This window comes from Oryzias melastigma, linkage group LG18, assembly GCF_002922805.2.
Source record: "Oryzias melastigma strain HK-1 linkage group LG18, ASM292280v2, whole genome shotgun sequence".
NCBI classification, from domain to species: domain Eukaryota; kingdom Metazoa; phylum Chordata; class Actinopteri; order Beloniformes; family Adrianichthyidae; genus Oryzias; species Oryzias melastigma.
In genome coordinates, this window is record NC_050529.1 from 16439912 (window position 1) to 16457864 (window position 17953).

Sequence of the window (17953 nt, forward strand, 5' to 3'; positions counted from 1 at the left end):
TCATCAGCGTATGAAAACATTCTGTTGGAAGGGCAATCATGGGTCTCCAACCTCCAGGCCGCGAACTGGAATCGGCCCAGTGCCAGGACACGGAGGGCACTGGTACTCTAACCCGGTTCTGGTTTGAGTCTGATGCTTTGTACCACCTCCGGGCCCAGTTCGCGTCCGGTGCTGGGTCTGGTACCACGTCCCGAGGGTTGCAGGCCCTTGATTTTCCAAGTGAGATTGTGCACCACAGTGTCTCAATCAGTGCGAAGTATTGTTTGTGCCACCCTGCCTGCATCACCGAGCGTCTGTATCTTCTGTTTCTGACACTGCGTTATCTCGGATTTTTTGCTGCCTCCCCTGACCCTCACCTGGACCTTGACTAGTCTTCTTGGATGATCTAATGTCGTGACTCCTGTCTTTAGCTTTGTGGACTTTTAGCTGTGCTTCGTTCCTGCTGGACGTGGAACCAACTGTCTGCCCGTTTGTGACACTTACAGCCCCTCACACCCCCAACCTAACGTTTTCAACAAATACCTACCATACAGTTTTAAAGATCCACATTCCAGCTCAGACGAGGAAAACAAAGACGTTCATGGATCTATTCACCTACAAGTGGAAGCATCAAAATCTAACAAAGTAGGGAGCTTGTGGTCCTCCAAGCGTGTTTTCTACGTCACAAGTCTACTTTTTGTCTGATCCTGATACTCTTAAAAGCTATTTTAAGTTTCATTTGCCTTATAAATTACCTCAATTATCAGAAAAATGCTAATGTTAAAATATAAAAAAGCATGATTTTTTTTAATCAAAGTGGTTCCAAGAGTAAAAATCATCTTTTTGTTTAGTTTTGTGTACTAAATAATTGTATTGGGCTTTAAATGAACAGGAATGAATGGAAACATCCTTCAAGCTGTGAATGACGGCCTCTCTGACGTGAAGTAAATATGGTCAGTCAGCGTGGCTTTTCCCTCTAGCCTCAGGCTGAGTTCACTGTGTGCAAACTGACGTAGGAGAATTTCAACACTTTGAGTTTAAGGGAAACCCAAAATTAGATGAAACTTGTAAACAATGAAAGATTACTTAGTTGGATATTTATTTGTTTGTTTTTGATCATCGAAAGTGTGTAGTTGGACAGAAGAAGTGTTAGTTTTGTCTTGTGCACTCAAGTTGAATGTTTTGTGCCAATTGAGACAGAAATGATGTCATGTTTGTCTTTTATCACTATGAGGTTTGGAGGTCAGACACATTTGTGTGTCATTAGTCACAGGAGTTACATTCTAAATTAGGATTATAGATGTTTTAAGGCTGTAAAACTCCTCACTACACACTTTATACACTTTTCTTACACAGAAATGAAGATTTTTCCTCGTTTCTCTCTTGTTTAGACGATCAAAATTAAAAAAAATAATAGAAAAGTAGGTTCAGTTAATAGAATGAAAACAAAGATCTGCTCACGATAGAAGATTTATAGATTTATCAAACTGAATGCATTCTAAACTGAAGAGATTGATTAAAAAGGTCAACAGCCAATCAGCAAACAACAAAACACACAAAAAAGTGCAAAATTCAAGAGGGTGAACTGGTTTAGTGTTAAACAGTTGGTGAAGAAAGATGCTTAACTTTTTGTGAAAATACTAAAGATGTTTACTCAGTTACTTTACGATGTCACCGTCTAATTTGTATCAAGAAATCCGTCTTGAGATTGTCACCGTTTTGCTTGAATTACTTCATTTCACTGTCCTGCTTCAAACGGCTTTTCCTTAATGGTGCAATATTTGTAATCCTGGACTGCTGGTGGCTGCTCGCCATCATTGAGTGTCCAGCCATCAAGAGCTGTCGACACACAGCAACTTTGACCACCACTATGTGAAGATACTCTGGCTTTCTATCAATTAGTACGGGATTTTGTTCTTCACGCACAAAGAAGCTACTCGGATAAACGTTTTCCAGACAAACGTTTAAAATCCAGTTTCCCTGAAGAACAGAATCCTGGGAAAAAGACAAACACAAGCCCACACGCAGCTTTGTCTAATAATTACTGCTGTTGTTCCATGTCAGAGTCTCAGATTCTGTGACAGTGAAATGCCATTTCAAGTACCACACAGGGGGAAGATTTGTTTGCCCGACCAAGGTGGAGGGGCACTGCTGCATGAATTGACAAAAAAGAAGTGGAGATGGATTGAATTCCTTTATGGCGCAACAACAGTTTAAGAAGAAGCTATCTAGGAACACACAGTGAGAGTTTCATAAAGGGTTACCTCATCTCAAGTTCCCCTAAATTTCCTCTCAATGTTGTAATGTAACCATTACTGCCGATACAAAGGTCAAAGTTTTTTCTCTTGGTCTTCAGCTTCAATGTAGCTGCTATTTCGGTCCATTCCTCCATGCAGATCTTCTCAAGAGCTGTGATGTTTTGGGCTGGGCACAGACTTCCCTCCATAGATTCTCCATTGGATTGAGCTCCAGAGGATGGCTAATACACTCCAAAACCTTTTTACGTAGACGCATTTTTGTTGCCTGGTTGATGTGTTTGGGATCATTGTTCTGCTTGAAGATCCAGACATGTTTCCTCCTCACTACAATGGAAGGTTTTTGTCCAAAATCTCACCATACATAACCCCTATCACCCTTTCCTAAATATATGTCCCCTATACAGAAAAATAACCTCAAAGCATGATACTTCCACCCTCATGCTTCACAGAGGGTTCCAGTTTGGTCTCATCTGACCACATGACCAGCTACCAACCTTCATCTGGATCATCCAGATGGTCTCTGGCGGGCCTGGGTAGATGTTGCTTGGAGCCCCAGGTGGGTAGTTCTTCCATTTCCTAATAATTTCTCCAACTGTTGATCTCTTCTAATCAAGCTGCTCGTTTATTGTAGAATCCTATTTTTATTCAGGTCTACAATCTTGTCCTTGGTGTCCTCTGACAGCTCTTTGGTCTTGGTCATGGTGAAGAGGTTGCAGTCTGACTGTTTTGTTGAAAAATATACTTTTTAACGTATGATTTAATTAATTTATTGTTAATTGGGGGTCGTCTCTTCTCGTGGCCTTCATGGGAAAACATTCAATACTTCAATTTTGAAGAAAAGTTACAAACAAACAGAACTGAAGGTAGATCAGTGTAACAAATCAGTCTTCATCAAGAGCTAGGCACTCGAGCAAGTCGCACAAGTGGAAAATGATTCTGCTTGAAGATGGAAAAATAACACACTTAAAAAGTACTAAAACAAACCAGTAAAATCTCCTAAAGCCTAAAGATTCCACTGACCTGACCCCAAACACCTCCCTATACCCACAAGCATTTTGAGACAAATTCCCATTTCTGAAAGACTGGTTGATGACGTACGACTGGATTGCATCATAGTAGACTAAAAATAACCCCTCCAGCAGTCTACCCACATCTTACGCTTTTTCTCTTTTCTTCTCTTTGCTTTTGGAATGAAATTGCAAGCCTGCCGTACCACAATGAGCAACACAAGTTCACAGAACACAACCACATCACCTTACAGTCAGACAGAAATGGCATTTTACTGAAGGACTATTCATGCAATCAGCGTGTTTGCTTAGTGAATCCTCGCAGGAAATGACTCAATACAGGAGCAAAATTCACTCAGAGAATCAAGACATGAACTCTAAGGGCTGCTTACAGTGCCCTCTAGAGGCTGTGGTGGGATTTGCATCCTAAGAATTAATTTTTCTCCATCCATAAAATGAAAGAGAGGGATTTTTTTACTTATTGGGTGTCCGAAATAATGAATAATAATAATGGTTCATAATGGATCTTTAATATTAATGAGTTTGATCCATTTTTTAAAATCATAGCAATAGTTCCTTGAAATCTATTTGTGGTAGTTCTGCGGCTTTTAGTGAAATCGCAAATTTTAAACATTATTAGCTATGTGTATCTAAATACACCACTCACAATAAGTGAGGGATATTGTTATTTACATGAGCACTTTTCCTATTTGGTGTGATTTTAATTAAATATGTCAAAGTACAAATTAGAATTAACACCATCATGAATCTCACTAGCCGTATGATGTTGTTCTGAGGCGTTCCACTCTTCCACCAGTGCTACATGTTGTTCTGATGGTCATTTGGAGGTGGGAAACGATCATACAGTTTCTGATTCAGCTGCTCCCAGATGTGACCTATTAGGGCTCAGGTCAAGGGTCACTGAAACCATATGAGGCATTCCCACTTCATAAAGTCCAGCTAAGATAATTCTGGCACAATGTGGTAGAGAATTATCATCCATGAACAGATCGTTGGGGGATAGCGATGGTTCCTACGATGTCTCTGAGGTAAGAACCCTCAGTGACTGGGGCGTTCACAATAGCCACATCAGTTTTGTGCTGACTGGATGATGCCTGTACAGATTGTTGCACCTCCTCCACCAAAGCCAACCCAGGGGACTATGTTGACCTCAGCACGTTTACCACTTCGTCTTCTCCAGCAATGCTGACGACCATGATTTCTGTGTAAGGTGACCCGACACCTATCAGTGAACAGGATGGTAGACAATTGCTGCATCATCCAGATCACATGGTCTTATGCCCACTGCAGGCATTCACAGGACAGTCTTGGTGTCAGTGAAGTCAAGTGCAACAGTTGTCTGCCATTTAGTCGAGTCGGTTGTAAATATTTTGTCTGAAAACCCTAGTACCCTCATATCTGGTAAACAGGCCTGTAGCTAAACCATGTCTGAGTGCAGAGGTTCCTAGGTACTGGTCATTGTGGTCGTTTGCTTGTCCAGAGTAGTTCTATGTCTTGATGCAAGTCGACTAATGACATTTTGAGACTGTTAGGCCTCCAATGGGCAAATCTGTCCCGAGTCTTGGAGATAGATACAATAGGGTCCTGTAAAGAAAGAACAAAATGAAATTATTAGTGTGCTGCTTCAAACAAAAAGAAAAACCAAAACCAAATACGACCACAACCGTAACAAAGACACTCCAGATTCATGTACAACATCTGACTCCCTATACCAAACTGAAGGCGCGTTGTGGCCAGGGGGAGCCGTTAGTCTGGTATGCGACATTGTGTGTTCATGAACTCATGAACTGGGAATGACTTACTAGCAAAATCAGCTTTTTATACACACAGAATGTTGAAATTGGTGGTACATTAAAATTGTATTTGTTTCAGCCACAACTAGTAGGGCTGGATATCGATTATAATTTCCAATTCGGTTCGATTTGCAAGAGCCTGGATCAATTCGATTCAGATTATTATTATTTTTTTTTATTCTTTCAGTTCTTCAATACAATTCAATTTTAAGTTCACACATTTATACACATTTGTTTAGAAATATATGAATAATCTTCTATATAATTTAAATATATTTAGATTAATCTGATACAAGTCGCATACAGTAAAATGTATTAGTGAAATAATGAAATTGTCCAAAGCATACAGTGTTACATGGTTTCTCAAAAGGAGAAGTTCTAATAAATGTTCAGATCATTGATATTGTAGACATTGTTCTGCTTCTCTTGGAGAGCTTTTCAGTTTGGCCACTAGGTGGCGATCACGCTATAGCATTACATCTTATTCCTGAAGAAGAAGAAAGAATGAGTTTCTAACCACAAATGGTTTCTTTAAAAAGTATTTCCTTAACAGAGTTTGGAAAATTAATGCCTGTGAGTTTAAAAAGATGTTCATTTAGTCAGCAATGTATGTTTAGGTCGACCAAGCGTTAGCATTAGCCGTCCTAGGGGAAATCCCATTTAACGGTAGCATCAAGCTAGCTTTATGTGCTAAATCAATTTATATTTATTCATGAATTATTGATCAATTAAGGTTAGATTGATTCAAATCGATTAATGAATTTTATTAATCCAGCCCTAACTACTAGGGAGGTGTATTGTACACAATGAGACGATTATGTGGAATGATTTATGTTTATCACTCTGATACAATTACAAAACATCTCAAAACTCTTTGATATGTAACAAACACTGTGTTTTTTGAGGGTTCTTTTTTTAGTATCCCTAACTCTTAGTGAGTATAGTGCTAGTTCTGGGTGGTTTCAATAAAGTGTCACAAACCTAAATGGACATTACCTCTCTGGAGCCCCCTAGAGGAATATTCTGAACACTACAGGTATCCAGAGGTGCTAAAGACAAACTTTTCTGTACATTATTTAAATAAATAAATTTGATAGGTAATGTTAGATTGAGAGTTGCAGCTTTGGGGTGCAGTGGGAGCTGCACCTCCCCCCTCCCGGATCGCCTCCTTCCTGTGGGAGGGCGCTCTCCGCTCAGTAGTGATCAAAGCGCGAGCTCTCCCCCCCCCAGTTCTCCCAGTTCACCTCCAGAGCCCCTCCACCCACTGCCATCCCAGCAGACATGGATTTCTCCATCCGAGCAGCGAACGTGGAGGACTGCAAGGACATCGCGCGGATGATAGTGGTGAGCAGACACGTGCGCACGTGCGGGGGGTCGCTTGTTACGTCACGACATCTCCGGAGGAAGATGATGCTAAATAAATGAAAGATTATTAGATGAGGCGTTTGATTGATGCTGATGAAAGCACTGATCGGAATTGTTTGTGTTGGTGACGTCATTGTTGTGTTTCCTCTCAGGAATTAGCAGAGTATGAGAAGATGACTGAGCACGTGAAAATCACCCAGAGAGGTACTGGACTGTTTGTGTGGTTTAATGGAGTTTATCTTAAGAAAGTTTGTCATTTTTTACTGTAAATTCATTTTTATAAATAGATATTTGAAAAAATGAAGAAGTCAAAAGGTGAAACACCATCCAAACTGGCTAATTATGCAATAAACTCACTTGGTTTTTGAAATATCTTGCATATATATCATAATATATATCATAAAGCCACTTTAATTACCTTTTTAACCTATTCTGATCCTCAATTTTGACCATATCTACATGCCAAAATGCACTGAGATGCTGCAATGTGATTGGCTGATGAAAAATGTCTGTTAACAAGCAGTTGGACAGGTGTGCCTAATAAAGTGGCCGATGAGTGTTGATATAGAATCAACTAACATATTGTGCCCTTAAAAATCTTGTATCTTAAATGAAATGTTGAATTTTACAATTTGTAGCTTTAAAAAGTCATTAAATGAATTAAATTAGAGGTAATAAGTGATCATTTTTTTTTAAATCTGAACTTGCGCCTCCAGATCCACTTGTGGCTCTTTTATCTCTCCGTGGTGTCTTCTTGGACAAACATAAAATAAGTCAGAGACTGCTGACCCAGAGATGTTGACCATTACTACCTAAAGAAAACAAATAAACAAAGCCAGCAAACTAAGACGACCAAACTAAAATAACTAAACCCAGCAGTGTAAGACTGCCGAGGACAAAGAGGGGAAAACAAACAAAAAATGAATAAAGAAAGAAAAAGACATTAGCATTTTTTTTTATTGAGTCTTACTTAATTAGCATTTATTTAATTTGGATTATTTAAATGTATAAATTGATGACTGAGGTGCACATAGATGGTAAACTCTGTAGGTTTTAACATCTCTGTTGACCTGAAGACGTCTTGTTTGCTCAACGCTACCTCCAGAACGAACACATTCAGTTCTGTTTGAATCTCTGAAGAAACCTAAGCTGATAGAAGCAAGACCAACAATGTGGAGAATATCCAGCATCTACTTCTTTATCCATTCTCAGATCTGGAACAGGACGGCTTCTCCAAGAACCCCTTCTTTCACGGGATCGTCGCTGAGGTGCCCGAACAGCTCAGAACCAAAGACGGTGAGTTGGAACCAGTTGAAATTAAGTCCTGCAGAAATCAATGTGTGCAGGAAACAGTCCGGATCATCAGAGAAGTTTTACCAACAGCCTTAAATAATTTAAACAGCCTTTTGTTTGGACTTGGATGTGAAGTGGAGACGCTCCTTAAGTACAGAAGTTCACTTAGCTTCAATGCAACCCTGACTAAAAGTGTTTTAGCTGCAGGAACTTAACCTCCCATCCCATCAGTTATTAATATGGCATCAATTTAACGTTAAAATATAGTACTATTATACTCTATTAGTGGGAAATAAACATATGTATTAATAGCAGCTAATTTCCTCCATGTGCATTTATGCTGTGATGCATCATGCAGGGTGCTGATGCCGCCTCCCCCCCGCACAGTTACATAACAAGGTCAGCGCTCTGCCTCCCTCCCTGAATGGTAATGAGATCATTAACACACGCTCTGCTGCCCAGAACAGGATCTCTCTTCCACCACGATGACCTTTACCCCAACACGCTCTTTTTCCATCCCCAAATTTACAATCAACCATAAAAGAATTAATTGTTGGATTTTCTCAACTCATCACTTGAGCCAGGTTTAGCAATGGAGCAGCTTCTTATGTTAACGTAAAAACCAAAAGTTTTGGACTGAACAGAGTGTCTTCAGTCCATTTTTGGATGTTTGACCGGCAACCTGGGTGGCGGTGCTTGCTAGCTCAGCCAGATCCTTTGAGGCAATGCACGCTAGCTGTGCAGGATTCTGGGTGGCGCTGTATGCTAGCTTTGCTGGACCCATGATGGCACTGTATGGTAGCTCTGCTGGACCCTGGGTGGGGCTGCTCGCTAGCTTTGCCTTATCCCTGATGACGCTGCATTCTAGCTCTACCGCATTCTAGGTGGCGTTGCACGCTACCTCTACTGGATTCTGGGTAGCGCTGCACGCTAGCTCTGCCAGATTCTGGGTGGCGCTGCACGCTACCTCTACTGGATTCTGGGTAGCGCTGCACGCTAGCTCTGCCAGATTCTGGGTGGCGCTGCACACTAGCTCTACCGGATTCTGGGTGGCGCTGTATGCTAGCTCTGCCAGATTATGGGTGGCGCTGCACACTAGCTCTACCGGATTCTGGGTGGCGCTGCACGCTAGCTCTGCCAGATTCTGGGTGGCGCTGCATGCTGACTCTACCGGACCCTTGGTGGCGCTGCACACTAGCTCTACCGGATTCTGGGTGGCGCTGTATGCTAGCTCTGCTGGACCCTGGGTGGCAGCGCTTGCTAGCTCTGATGGACTCTGGGTTTCGCTGCATACTAGCTTTGCTGGACCCTTGATGGCGACTCTCTCTAGCTTTGCCAGTACAGTCTCTGTCAACTCCATTGGGTTTAGAAAATAGATAGAATTTCAGGACGATAATCCCACGCACTGAGCTGCCATGTTGAATTTATACTCCTACCCTTTGATCGACTCACTGAAACATCACCCAAAGCTTAGTCCCTGATTGTGACAGCGCTGCATCAGAAAGCAGTCGTTCCACAAGACCTCAGATCGCGTCTGTACATCGCATTGAAACTCGACGCCCTGCAGCGTGAATCGTGACGATGTGAAAACACAATAAGATGAATTCTTAGGTTTGCACGTTTTTTGTTGCTTTAATGTCACCAAATTCTAAATATAAATCAAATTTACCTTGTAGAAGGAATTTTTGTTTTTTTTAAAGCCCGAAAAACTCAAAATTAACCAGTTGTTGGCTTGAAAAGCTAAAGTTCCTTTTTATGCAGACGATGAAGAAATTCCTCAACATTGTGATGAGATGAAACGTTGAATGTTTGCTTCTCTGGTTTCAGGTCACACGAAGATCGGCTATGCTCTGTACTTCTACTCCTACAGCTCGTGGGCCGGCAGAGCCGTTTACATGGAGGACCTGTACGTGATGCCAGAGTTTCGAGGTAGACGCTGAAAAGTAGCCGTTTTTATTTTGCAGCTCCGCATTTTTTTTCCAAAGTGTTCATGTTTTCTGTGTTTCAGGAAAAGGCATCGGGAAAGCGCTCATGAGCAAAGTAGCTCAGGTCAGTGACTCCAAAGTTCTGTGTAGCCAGCGGGATGTGCTGTTTTTTTTCAATTCGATTCCAATTTTGAGAATCTGCAAGTCCCTTTTGTAACACATTTAAAAAATCAACAAATTTAATAAACAAATCAGGATTTTATTTTATTAATCTTATTTTATTACTTTACATTTATACAGGAAAAGGTTTCAACAAGTAGAAATAGTGCAACTAGATAAAATAGTTAACTACTAACTAGTAAAAATAGGTGATAATTAGTTTATCTTTTGGATTTAAGAAAAATTGAAGATTTTTGATCATTTGTGATCATATCAAAAATTTTGTAACAATCAAAAAGACTTTCAATTATAAGTTGACACGGTTTACACATTTAGACATATATTTATACAAATACATTAATATTATATATAAATGTTTTGAAGATTTTTATATTAATCTGATTAAGTTCACATATTATGAAATTTATCAATGAAATAATAATGTCAGTTATTACATGGATTCTCAAACAGAGAAGCTCCAACTGTTGTTCTCCTGGAGGACGTTTCAGTTTGGCCACTAGGTGGCGATCACGCTATAGCATCACACCTTATTCCAGAAGAAGAAGAAAGTATGAGCAAAAAAGCTATGTTTTAAACCACCAATGGTTTCTTTAAAAATATTCCTTAAAAGAGAAAATTTATGCCTGTAATTATATAAAGATGTTCATTTATGGTTATGACACCCAAGCGTTAGCATTAGCCATCCTATGGGAAATTCCATTATACGTTAGCATCAAGCTAGCAAACTTTAGCATTATGCGTTAGATTGATTTTTAGGGATAGATTGTTGATCTATTAAGCTTAGATCAATCAATCCAACCCTAATGATTTCAATCATTGCATCGGGACATATCTGGTAATCGTCTTTTCTGCAAATTTTGGATGTATTTTACAAATATTTTAAATTAATGTGTTTTATTTTACACGTGTGTTTTGAAGCTGGGCCTCGCTGCCGGCTGCAACCAGCTGAACTTCACCGTCCTGGATTGGAACCAGTCGTCCCGGGACTTCTACATGAGCCAAGGCTGCTCGGACATCACCACCAGCATGGGCTATCACTGCATGCGCTGCGAGGGCGAGGCGCTGCAGCACCTGGCGCAGCCCTAGTCCAGGGCATTATCAGCCATGAGGCAACCCCCCCAAAGTGGGCGGGGCTCTCTCTCTCTCCCTATAAGTTAATTGATAAAAGCCAACCTAAAACCTGTGACAGATTAAGAGAATGATCCTGAACCGTCACTTCTGTTCACCTCTCATTTTTGTACATGTTGACCTGATGGTGTTGAACTTTGTCTTCCCTGCTGGACAACCCAGTGAACTGCACACACACTTGTGAGGTGAAGCAACCATCACTTTTGAAAGACACACAGCTCCAATGTGGCACCAAGAGTTCTCTGCAGCACAACTTTTTATTCTAATAATTCAAACCACTTTTTACTCCACAAAAGCACAAACGGGAAAAACTCATCGACTTTATAAGAGAACTGGACCAAGCGAGTGTGACATCACTCATAGAAACTGACTTCTGTTTCCAGCAAATTGAAGTCAATTCAGCTGCTAATGTTTCACAGTACGGACGTCGCCATGTTGGTCTGAGTCGTTTCTATGGCAACCACTCTCACCAATAAGGAGAGAGCTTGTTGGGAGGCCACACCCCTTTCACTGAAAACAAGCTTGGGAGAATCTTATCACGTTCGACGTGAGACCACATACTTTTATTGAGGCCTCTGATTGGTCAGTTTGAATATTTTTCACAAAAATATTTAAAATTTAAAAGAACTTAAAAGAAAGTATTAGAGCAGAAATGGTCAACACTGAGTAACAGCTGTTTATTTCTGAGTAAAAGTCTACGGGATTTTGGGACTTCCTGTTTGGAAGCCCCTGACTAATGGGGGGCGGGGTCACTCAGTCCAGTTCTCTATATACAGTCAATTAAAAAACCTGAAAGTTAATTATTGGTGTTTTATTTTGAAAAACCTTGTGGCTATCTTTAGATTTCATTGATAGATTCCAGGTGAAGACAAGCACAGTCCTACTGTTTTTCTTTCTCCCTCGTCCAATCAGCTGCTGATCACCTGGATCAGGTGTGCTCAGCCAATCAGAAGAAGTGTGGGGATTTTTTAAAAAAAGTGTCCTGTGTTCTCAAACCTTTAAGTGTTTAATTTATTCTTATTTTATTGTTGAGTGTTTTTTTTATTGTTTATGTCTATTTATTATTATGCAATAGTGCAAAAATACTATTTCAGTTTTGTAAGTAAACTTCTCAAATGACTGTTAAGGACATATTTAAAATAAAAACCAAAAAATAGAGCAATAAAGAAAAATCCACACATGGAATTTTTTTCTTTTTTGTATATTTAGCTGTCCATTTTTATTTATTTATTTTAATTAAAAAACCTGTTAAAACGTTAATGACCCACTTAATCAAAATAGTGTTTTTGGTGTTATGAACAAGTTCTTGTGTCATTATTTTTAATGATTAAAGACATATATTTTCCAATAGTTTACAACAAAGGCAACTCCTATTAAAATATTTCTACAAATATGGTTTTAATTTAAAGAAAATATTATGTTTTTGACAATAAAGTAAATTAAATCAATTTAAGCAGACAAAAACTTCATAGGAGCTTTACGTAGGACAAAAGTTTCAATCCCAGTGGTTAAAAGATGAAGTTTAGGAGAATTTTGGGCGTTCTTTCCCTTTAAATATGCTGCAGAGCCAAAATAAATGTTCTTCAAGGGACAATCAGGGACTGAGGAGAAGTTCTTTGCACATTTTTTTGACATTTTCCTTTATATTCTTCAATAATGCAATGATTTCACCAAGCATTATTGAGATTTGGAGCTTGAATTAAAGAAAATAAAACAGAATATTGTTTTGGATTTTCTGGTTTTACTCAAAGAACAAAAAAGCTTTTCTCGTAGGATAATAGAATTTTTTTCTTTTTTACTGCCAAATTTGTGTTTTCTGTTTCTCCAGTTGGAATTCCTGTTTAAATGAGTTTACCGAAGGCTTCACAGAAGAATTTTCTTTATGTGATTGCTCCAATGTTTCAATTTTAAACTGCAGAGACGTGTACTTTTGTTTTTTATTGTTTAAAATGTTGCACCCCTTCAAAAAAAAATGAATAAAAGTCAACATTTTAAGACATTGTGATGTGTTTTTATCATCAGATAGTTTATAAAATGCTAAAAAAAATTCAAACTGAAAGTTCAGCTCTGGTTTCTGTCAAAGAGCTGGATGTGTGAGGTAGGACTGTCGACAGCTCTGACTCAGATCAGTGATCTGTCAAAGTGTCCTCACGTTTGGAGCTGTTTAGAACCTGTTGTGTTTTATAATGCGGACATATTACGGTTTTATGGTGATTTACAGCGTTCTGGAGTTCTGGATTGTTTGTTATTTTAGGAAAAATAAAACCTTTCGGGGAGGCAAATTCAAAAATGAAATTCCAAATTTTTCTCTGGTTTTGTTTTGAACATAAAAGCGTTGCTGCTGTGATTTAATTCTCTTTAATTTGAGCTGACAAAGAAAAAAAACTAGAAAACTGTTTAACATTAAGCCTCGTGGTTTACTGATGTTTCTTTTTTTTGGCTCTACTGTTGTCTGTTTATTGGATGTCTGCGAACACTAATAAAAACTGTTGCCGAGCAGCCCACACTAAAGTGTACTTTTTATGTTTCCTTCAGTAAAAAAGCCTGAAAATGTGAAGTTCTACATTTTTCATATTTGGTCAATTTTCGCAGAATGACTTCAATTCAATTTTCTTATAAAAACAAACACAAAACTTCAATTTTGACATTTTTTTTTACAAAATTTGCAACAACAAAAGAGAAAATGAAAGATTTTTAAGACCCATTCTGAGAAATAATGTTTTTGGTGTTTTTAAGATGTACTTGCACTATGATAAAGAGCATATATAACGAAAATGTTTTGCAAAAAATATAAAATAACATCAGCATTTCTGAATCAGGAGCAGATGAATACTTTTTAATTGAGAAACGTTCTATTAGTGACATAAAAAATAGCCTGGGCGTCTGACATCATGCACATGCAGACAAACATCCATGAACGTCTTTGTTTCCCTAGTTCCAATCTGAAATCTGGATCTAAATTAAATGGTTGGAAACCTCCAATATTTCTCACCATTTTGCCCTGCTAATGTTAGATTAAGGGGCTGTAAGCTAGTGGGAGAGTTGTGTAAACAGAATGGTGATGGGAAGGGAGGCGGGGTTGCTCCATGTCATCAACTCAGAGGTGAATTTCAAATGAACTACTGCTGCTCTGTAGAAACTATTTTTGTAAAATTTCGGCTTTAAACGACTTAATCATAATTAAAATACCACTGGGAACGCTTTTAGAATTGATCAAAAGATGACTGGAGCCATCTCATGGAGTCTAGACCTCACTTTTAATGTAAACGCCAAGGATAGAAGCCTAAATACCCAGAAAATGCCCTTTTAACATGCATTCAACCCACAGTGTTCACACTGAACAAGCAGGGAGGGACTTCGACATTTTTTTTACTAGAGTATATCTGCGCCCCCTCCAGCAGAAGGTGCCCTTGGCAGATGCCTATAGGTCACCTATGCCCAGGGCCATCCCTGGCCACACATTTTGTGTGTGGAAAAGCAAGAGTTTTGAAGCTTATAATGCATGTTTACATAGACTTTTCTTTGGGAGTGGCCACTTGAACACACAATGCCGACGCTAGTGTCCATGCAGCTTTTCTTCTCGTCTTGTCTGGTGAACAAGAGTTCTTCACGGTTAGATGAGGAACATCGAGCAGCCTTTTATTTATTTATTTTTTGCTTTCTTCAGAGCTGTTCATCCAGATGTACATTTGGGTTCACGCTGGGTCAGTCAGGGACACGCAGAACAGTTCTGAAGCCTCTGCTTTTCCTGGAAGATAAACTTACAGACCGCTCCAAAGTCTGCTTTGGATTAGAACATCATCAGCAGTGTCAGTGTTCATTTCTGGATTGGCCCCTTACAGATCTGCTAGTTACTGCTGCAAAAAATAGAACACTTCTTACATGATACTGCCACCACCGTGCCTTATTGTTTAGACCACATGTCAAGGCCCGGGGGCCGAATCTGGCCCTCCGGATAATTATATTCGGCCCTCCAGATTATTTTATTTTATTGTTATGATGGCCCGACTATTTCCAACTTGTATCATTTTGACAAAATATATTTTTATGGAGAGTAAAATATTGAAAGTTATTTAAGGTTTAAGTTGATTTATTCTGGAATATTATTCCTGCCTTTTTATTATTCATGATTGTGCTGAAAAGTTACTGTTTTAAGTTTTAAAAATTGGCATTCTGGTAGTTTTTTGGAAGATTTTTTGGGCTATTTTGAAGTTTAGCTAATATTTTAGCTACATGCTAGCTGTTTTGGCTAATTTAGGAATTTTAAGAAGTTTTTGCGGCCGTTTTTTAAATTAGGTTAATATTCACATGCTAGCTGTTTTGGCTAATTTAGGCTTTTTTCATTTTTTTTAATGATATTTTCAAGTTTAGCTATTTTTCATTTACATGCTAGCTGTTTTGGCTAACTAATTTTTTATTATTTTTTTTAGGCTAATTTGGTATTTAGCTAATATTTTAGCTGGCTATCAGCTTCAGAATTTTCAGCTATTAGCTTCAACGTTTTTAGCTATCAACATCAGCATCTTCAGCAGCCAAATTCAGCTAATAGCATTCACACTAGCATTATCACAGGTAATGTTATGTATCTAGTTCCTAATTATGTTAAAAAGTTATGGTTTTAATGTTTTAAAAATGTAGTTTTAGTGTGTTCAATAAATGTTTATCCTGTTCGGCTCGCAACCTGAGATGTGTTTTGTATTTTGGCCCCCTGTGCGATTGACTTTGACACCCCTGCTTTAGACTGAAAGATTCAATTTCTATTGGACTGAGAAAGGGTCTTACCTGACCTACCTGATTAGTGTGGAAAAAAAGACTTTTCTTCTGCACCTCTGGAGTTGCCCGATGTGTCCTTAGCTTTATGCTAGAACATTTGTTAATTAAAAAATAGCAATAATTAAGTTTTGATTAGATTCTGTTCAGTTTATTCTAATTATTGATCCAAAAATGCAGCAGAATTAGCCTTAAGAACCAAAAGGTTGAGAGAGTAGCATTGGGTTCACTGAAATGGATTGACTGGTAAATCACCAGTTTCATGACAGAGAGAAGAAAACCCAAAAACATTTCTGGAAACCAAACAAATGTCAAAATCATCTCAATAGTCAGATATTCGTTTTAATTTTAAGGTTAAAAATTAATATATTTTTGGAATAAAATCTAAAACATTTACACCCTGACTCTGCATGTATTGATCTGAGTCTGCGGAGGTGGATTTTTTCTGCTGAGTTTGCCGTTTTTCGAACCAGAACCATGCGAATGGATCGTCTCAGTTCTGCACAATTGGCAATTTTTACGCCTGTCAACCACAGAGAGCACAAACATTCAGAAACACACTGAGAGAAAAACCAACCGATGAACTGTCAACACATAACAAAAAAACAAAAAAAAAATCCAGTTTATTGCAAACAAAAACAGGCAAAGCCGCAGCCTCTACCTCGAATCTTTTTTGGGTTTGCTTCATGCAAATGTTCTTCCAATTTGGGTCAGTGAAACTCTTTGATGCAGTTCCGTGGGCCTTCGGAATCGTTTTTCGATGGACATGTTTCAAATCCCTCATCATGTCTTCCAGAGATCCTCTACAGGGCTTTAACTCTTTCCATAAGCCCGCCCGACTTTCTTCTCTCTGAGGCATCAGCAGATGGTTTTGCTTGAGGAGCGATGGTGACTTTTTGAGGAGAACGTGTTTGTTAGGGGAAAAAGAGGCAATTATCCTTCCTAATGTCTGGTGTTTTTGTAAAAACGGATGAAAATCTAAAGAAAATTGAAACAAAACAAAAGCAGAGACGAGTCTTTCATACTTCTGGGGGTTTGAGACGTGTTCTGACAGTGGAAAGGTGTGGATGTTTCTCAGACATTCACTGGAAAAGAGGTTTTGATGCATAAATAAAAACAGATTTATCTCCAATTAGCTTCATGACTTCCAGAAGAAGCTTCCACAACTTGGTGCTTTGCACTTGTTCTCCCCAAGATAACTATATTTTCCTGGATGGAACCCAAAAAGAGGTCAAAAAAATATAGCACATTTCATGTACAGAGACAATTCAAAGTGCTTTACATAAAACATTAAAAGAAACAATCAAAAGAAATAGTAATAATGTGATCATTAAAATAAAATTAAAAGAAAGTAAGAAGATTTTAATTTAAAACAAGCATAGATAAACAGTGCAGACGTAAACTTTTGAATACATATTAATCAAATGCAGCTGAGAACAGGTGAGTCTTCAACCTGGATTTAAAAACACTGAGTGTTTCAGCTGATCTAATGTTTTCTGGAAGTCTATTCCAGATCTGTGGTGCATAGAAGCTGAATGCAGCTTCTCCAAGTTTAGTTCTGACCCTAGGAACTGATAAAAGACCGGATCCTGATGACCGGAGAGGTCTGGCTGGTACATACTGGGTCAGGAGGTCAGTCATGTATTTTGGTGCTAAACCATTCAAAGCTTTATAGACCAGTAACAGAACTTTAAAGTCTGCAAAATACCAGTGTAAATCGATGGTCACTAGATTATCGGATATAGACCACAATGCATTGCGGTTGAACGATTTCGAATAAAAAAACGTCTTTAAATGCAATATTTGAATAAACCGTCCACATTTTCACCATCAGAACACAGTAGAGTCATAAATAAAATGAGAAATGTTCATATTTATTCGATTTTCACGTCGTGAAATCAGTGACGTCATATCCGGTGTTTAGAAAAACGAAAGAAAAGTAGTGAGCATCGTGTCCGAATTACCTTTAAAATCCAGGGGACTATATAGTCCTACACTATATCGTTTTTTAGAAGTTAGAGATTAGGGGAAAATTCAGACAATAGATTTATACGATTAGCTAAAAGAGAACACGCCTGGTTAGCTGATGCATTTGATTGACAGATGAATTAGCCAATGGGGACGTTTGTTGACCTGGTACGTCAGAGGAGTCTCAAAATTCACCGCAGACATTTCTCTCACAAATACAGAGGGAATTACAAATTAGAAACGTTTTTAAATGCACATTGCGCTAT

The 17953-nt window shown here is 38.7% G+C and overlaps 1 protein-coding gene across 1 annotated transcript; it reads left to right on the plus strand.

Annotated features, from left to right (window-relative positions):
- Positions 1 to 6071: 6071 nt before the first annotated feature.
- Positions 6072 to 12889, plus strand: LOC112156486 (diamine acetyltransferase 2). Its single transcript, XM_024288792.2, has 6 exons — positions 6072 to 6402; positions 6576 to 6627; positions 7636 to 7719; positions 9544 to 9645; positions 9725 to 9765; positions 10740 to 12889. The coding sequence occupies exons 1-6, from the start codon at positions 6340 to 6342 to the stop codon at positions 10905 to 10907; spliced, it is 510 nt and encodes a 169-aa protein (XP_024144560.1). The 5' UTR covers positions 6072 to 6339; the 3' UTR covers positions 10908 to 12889.
- Positions 12890 to 17953: the final 5064 nt, after the last annotated feature.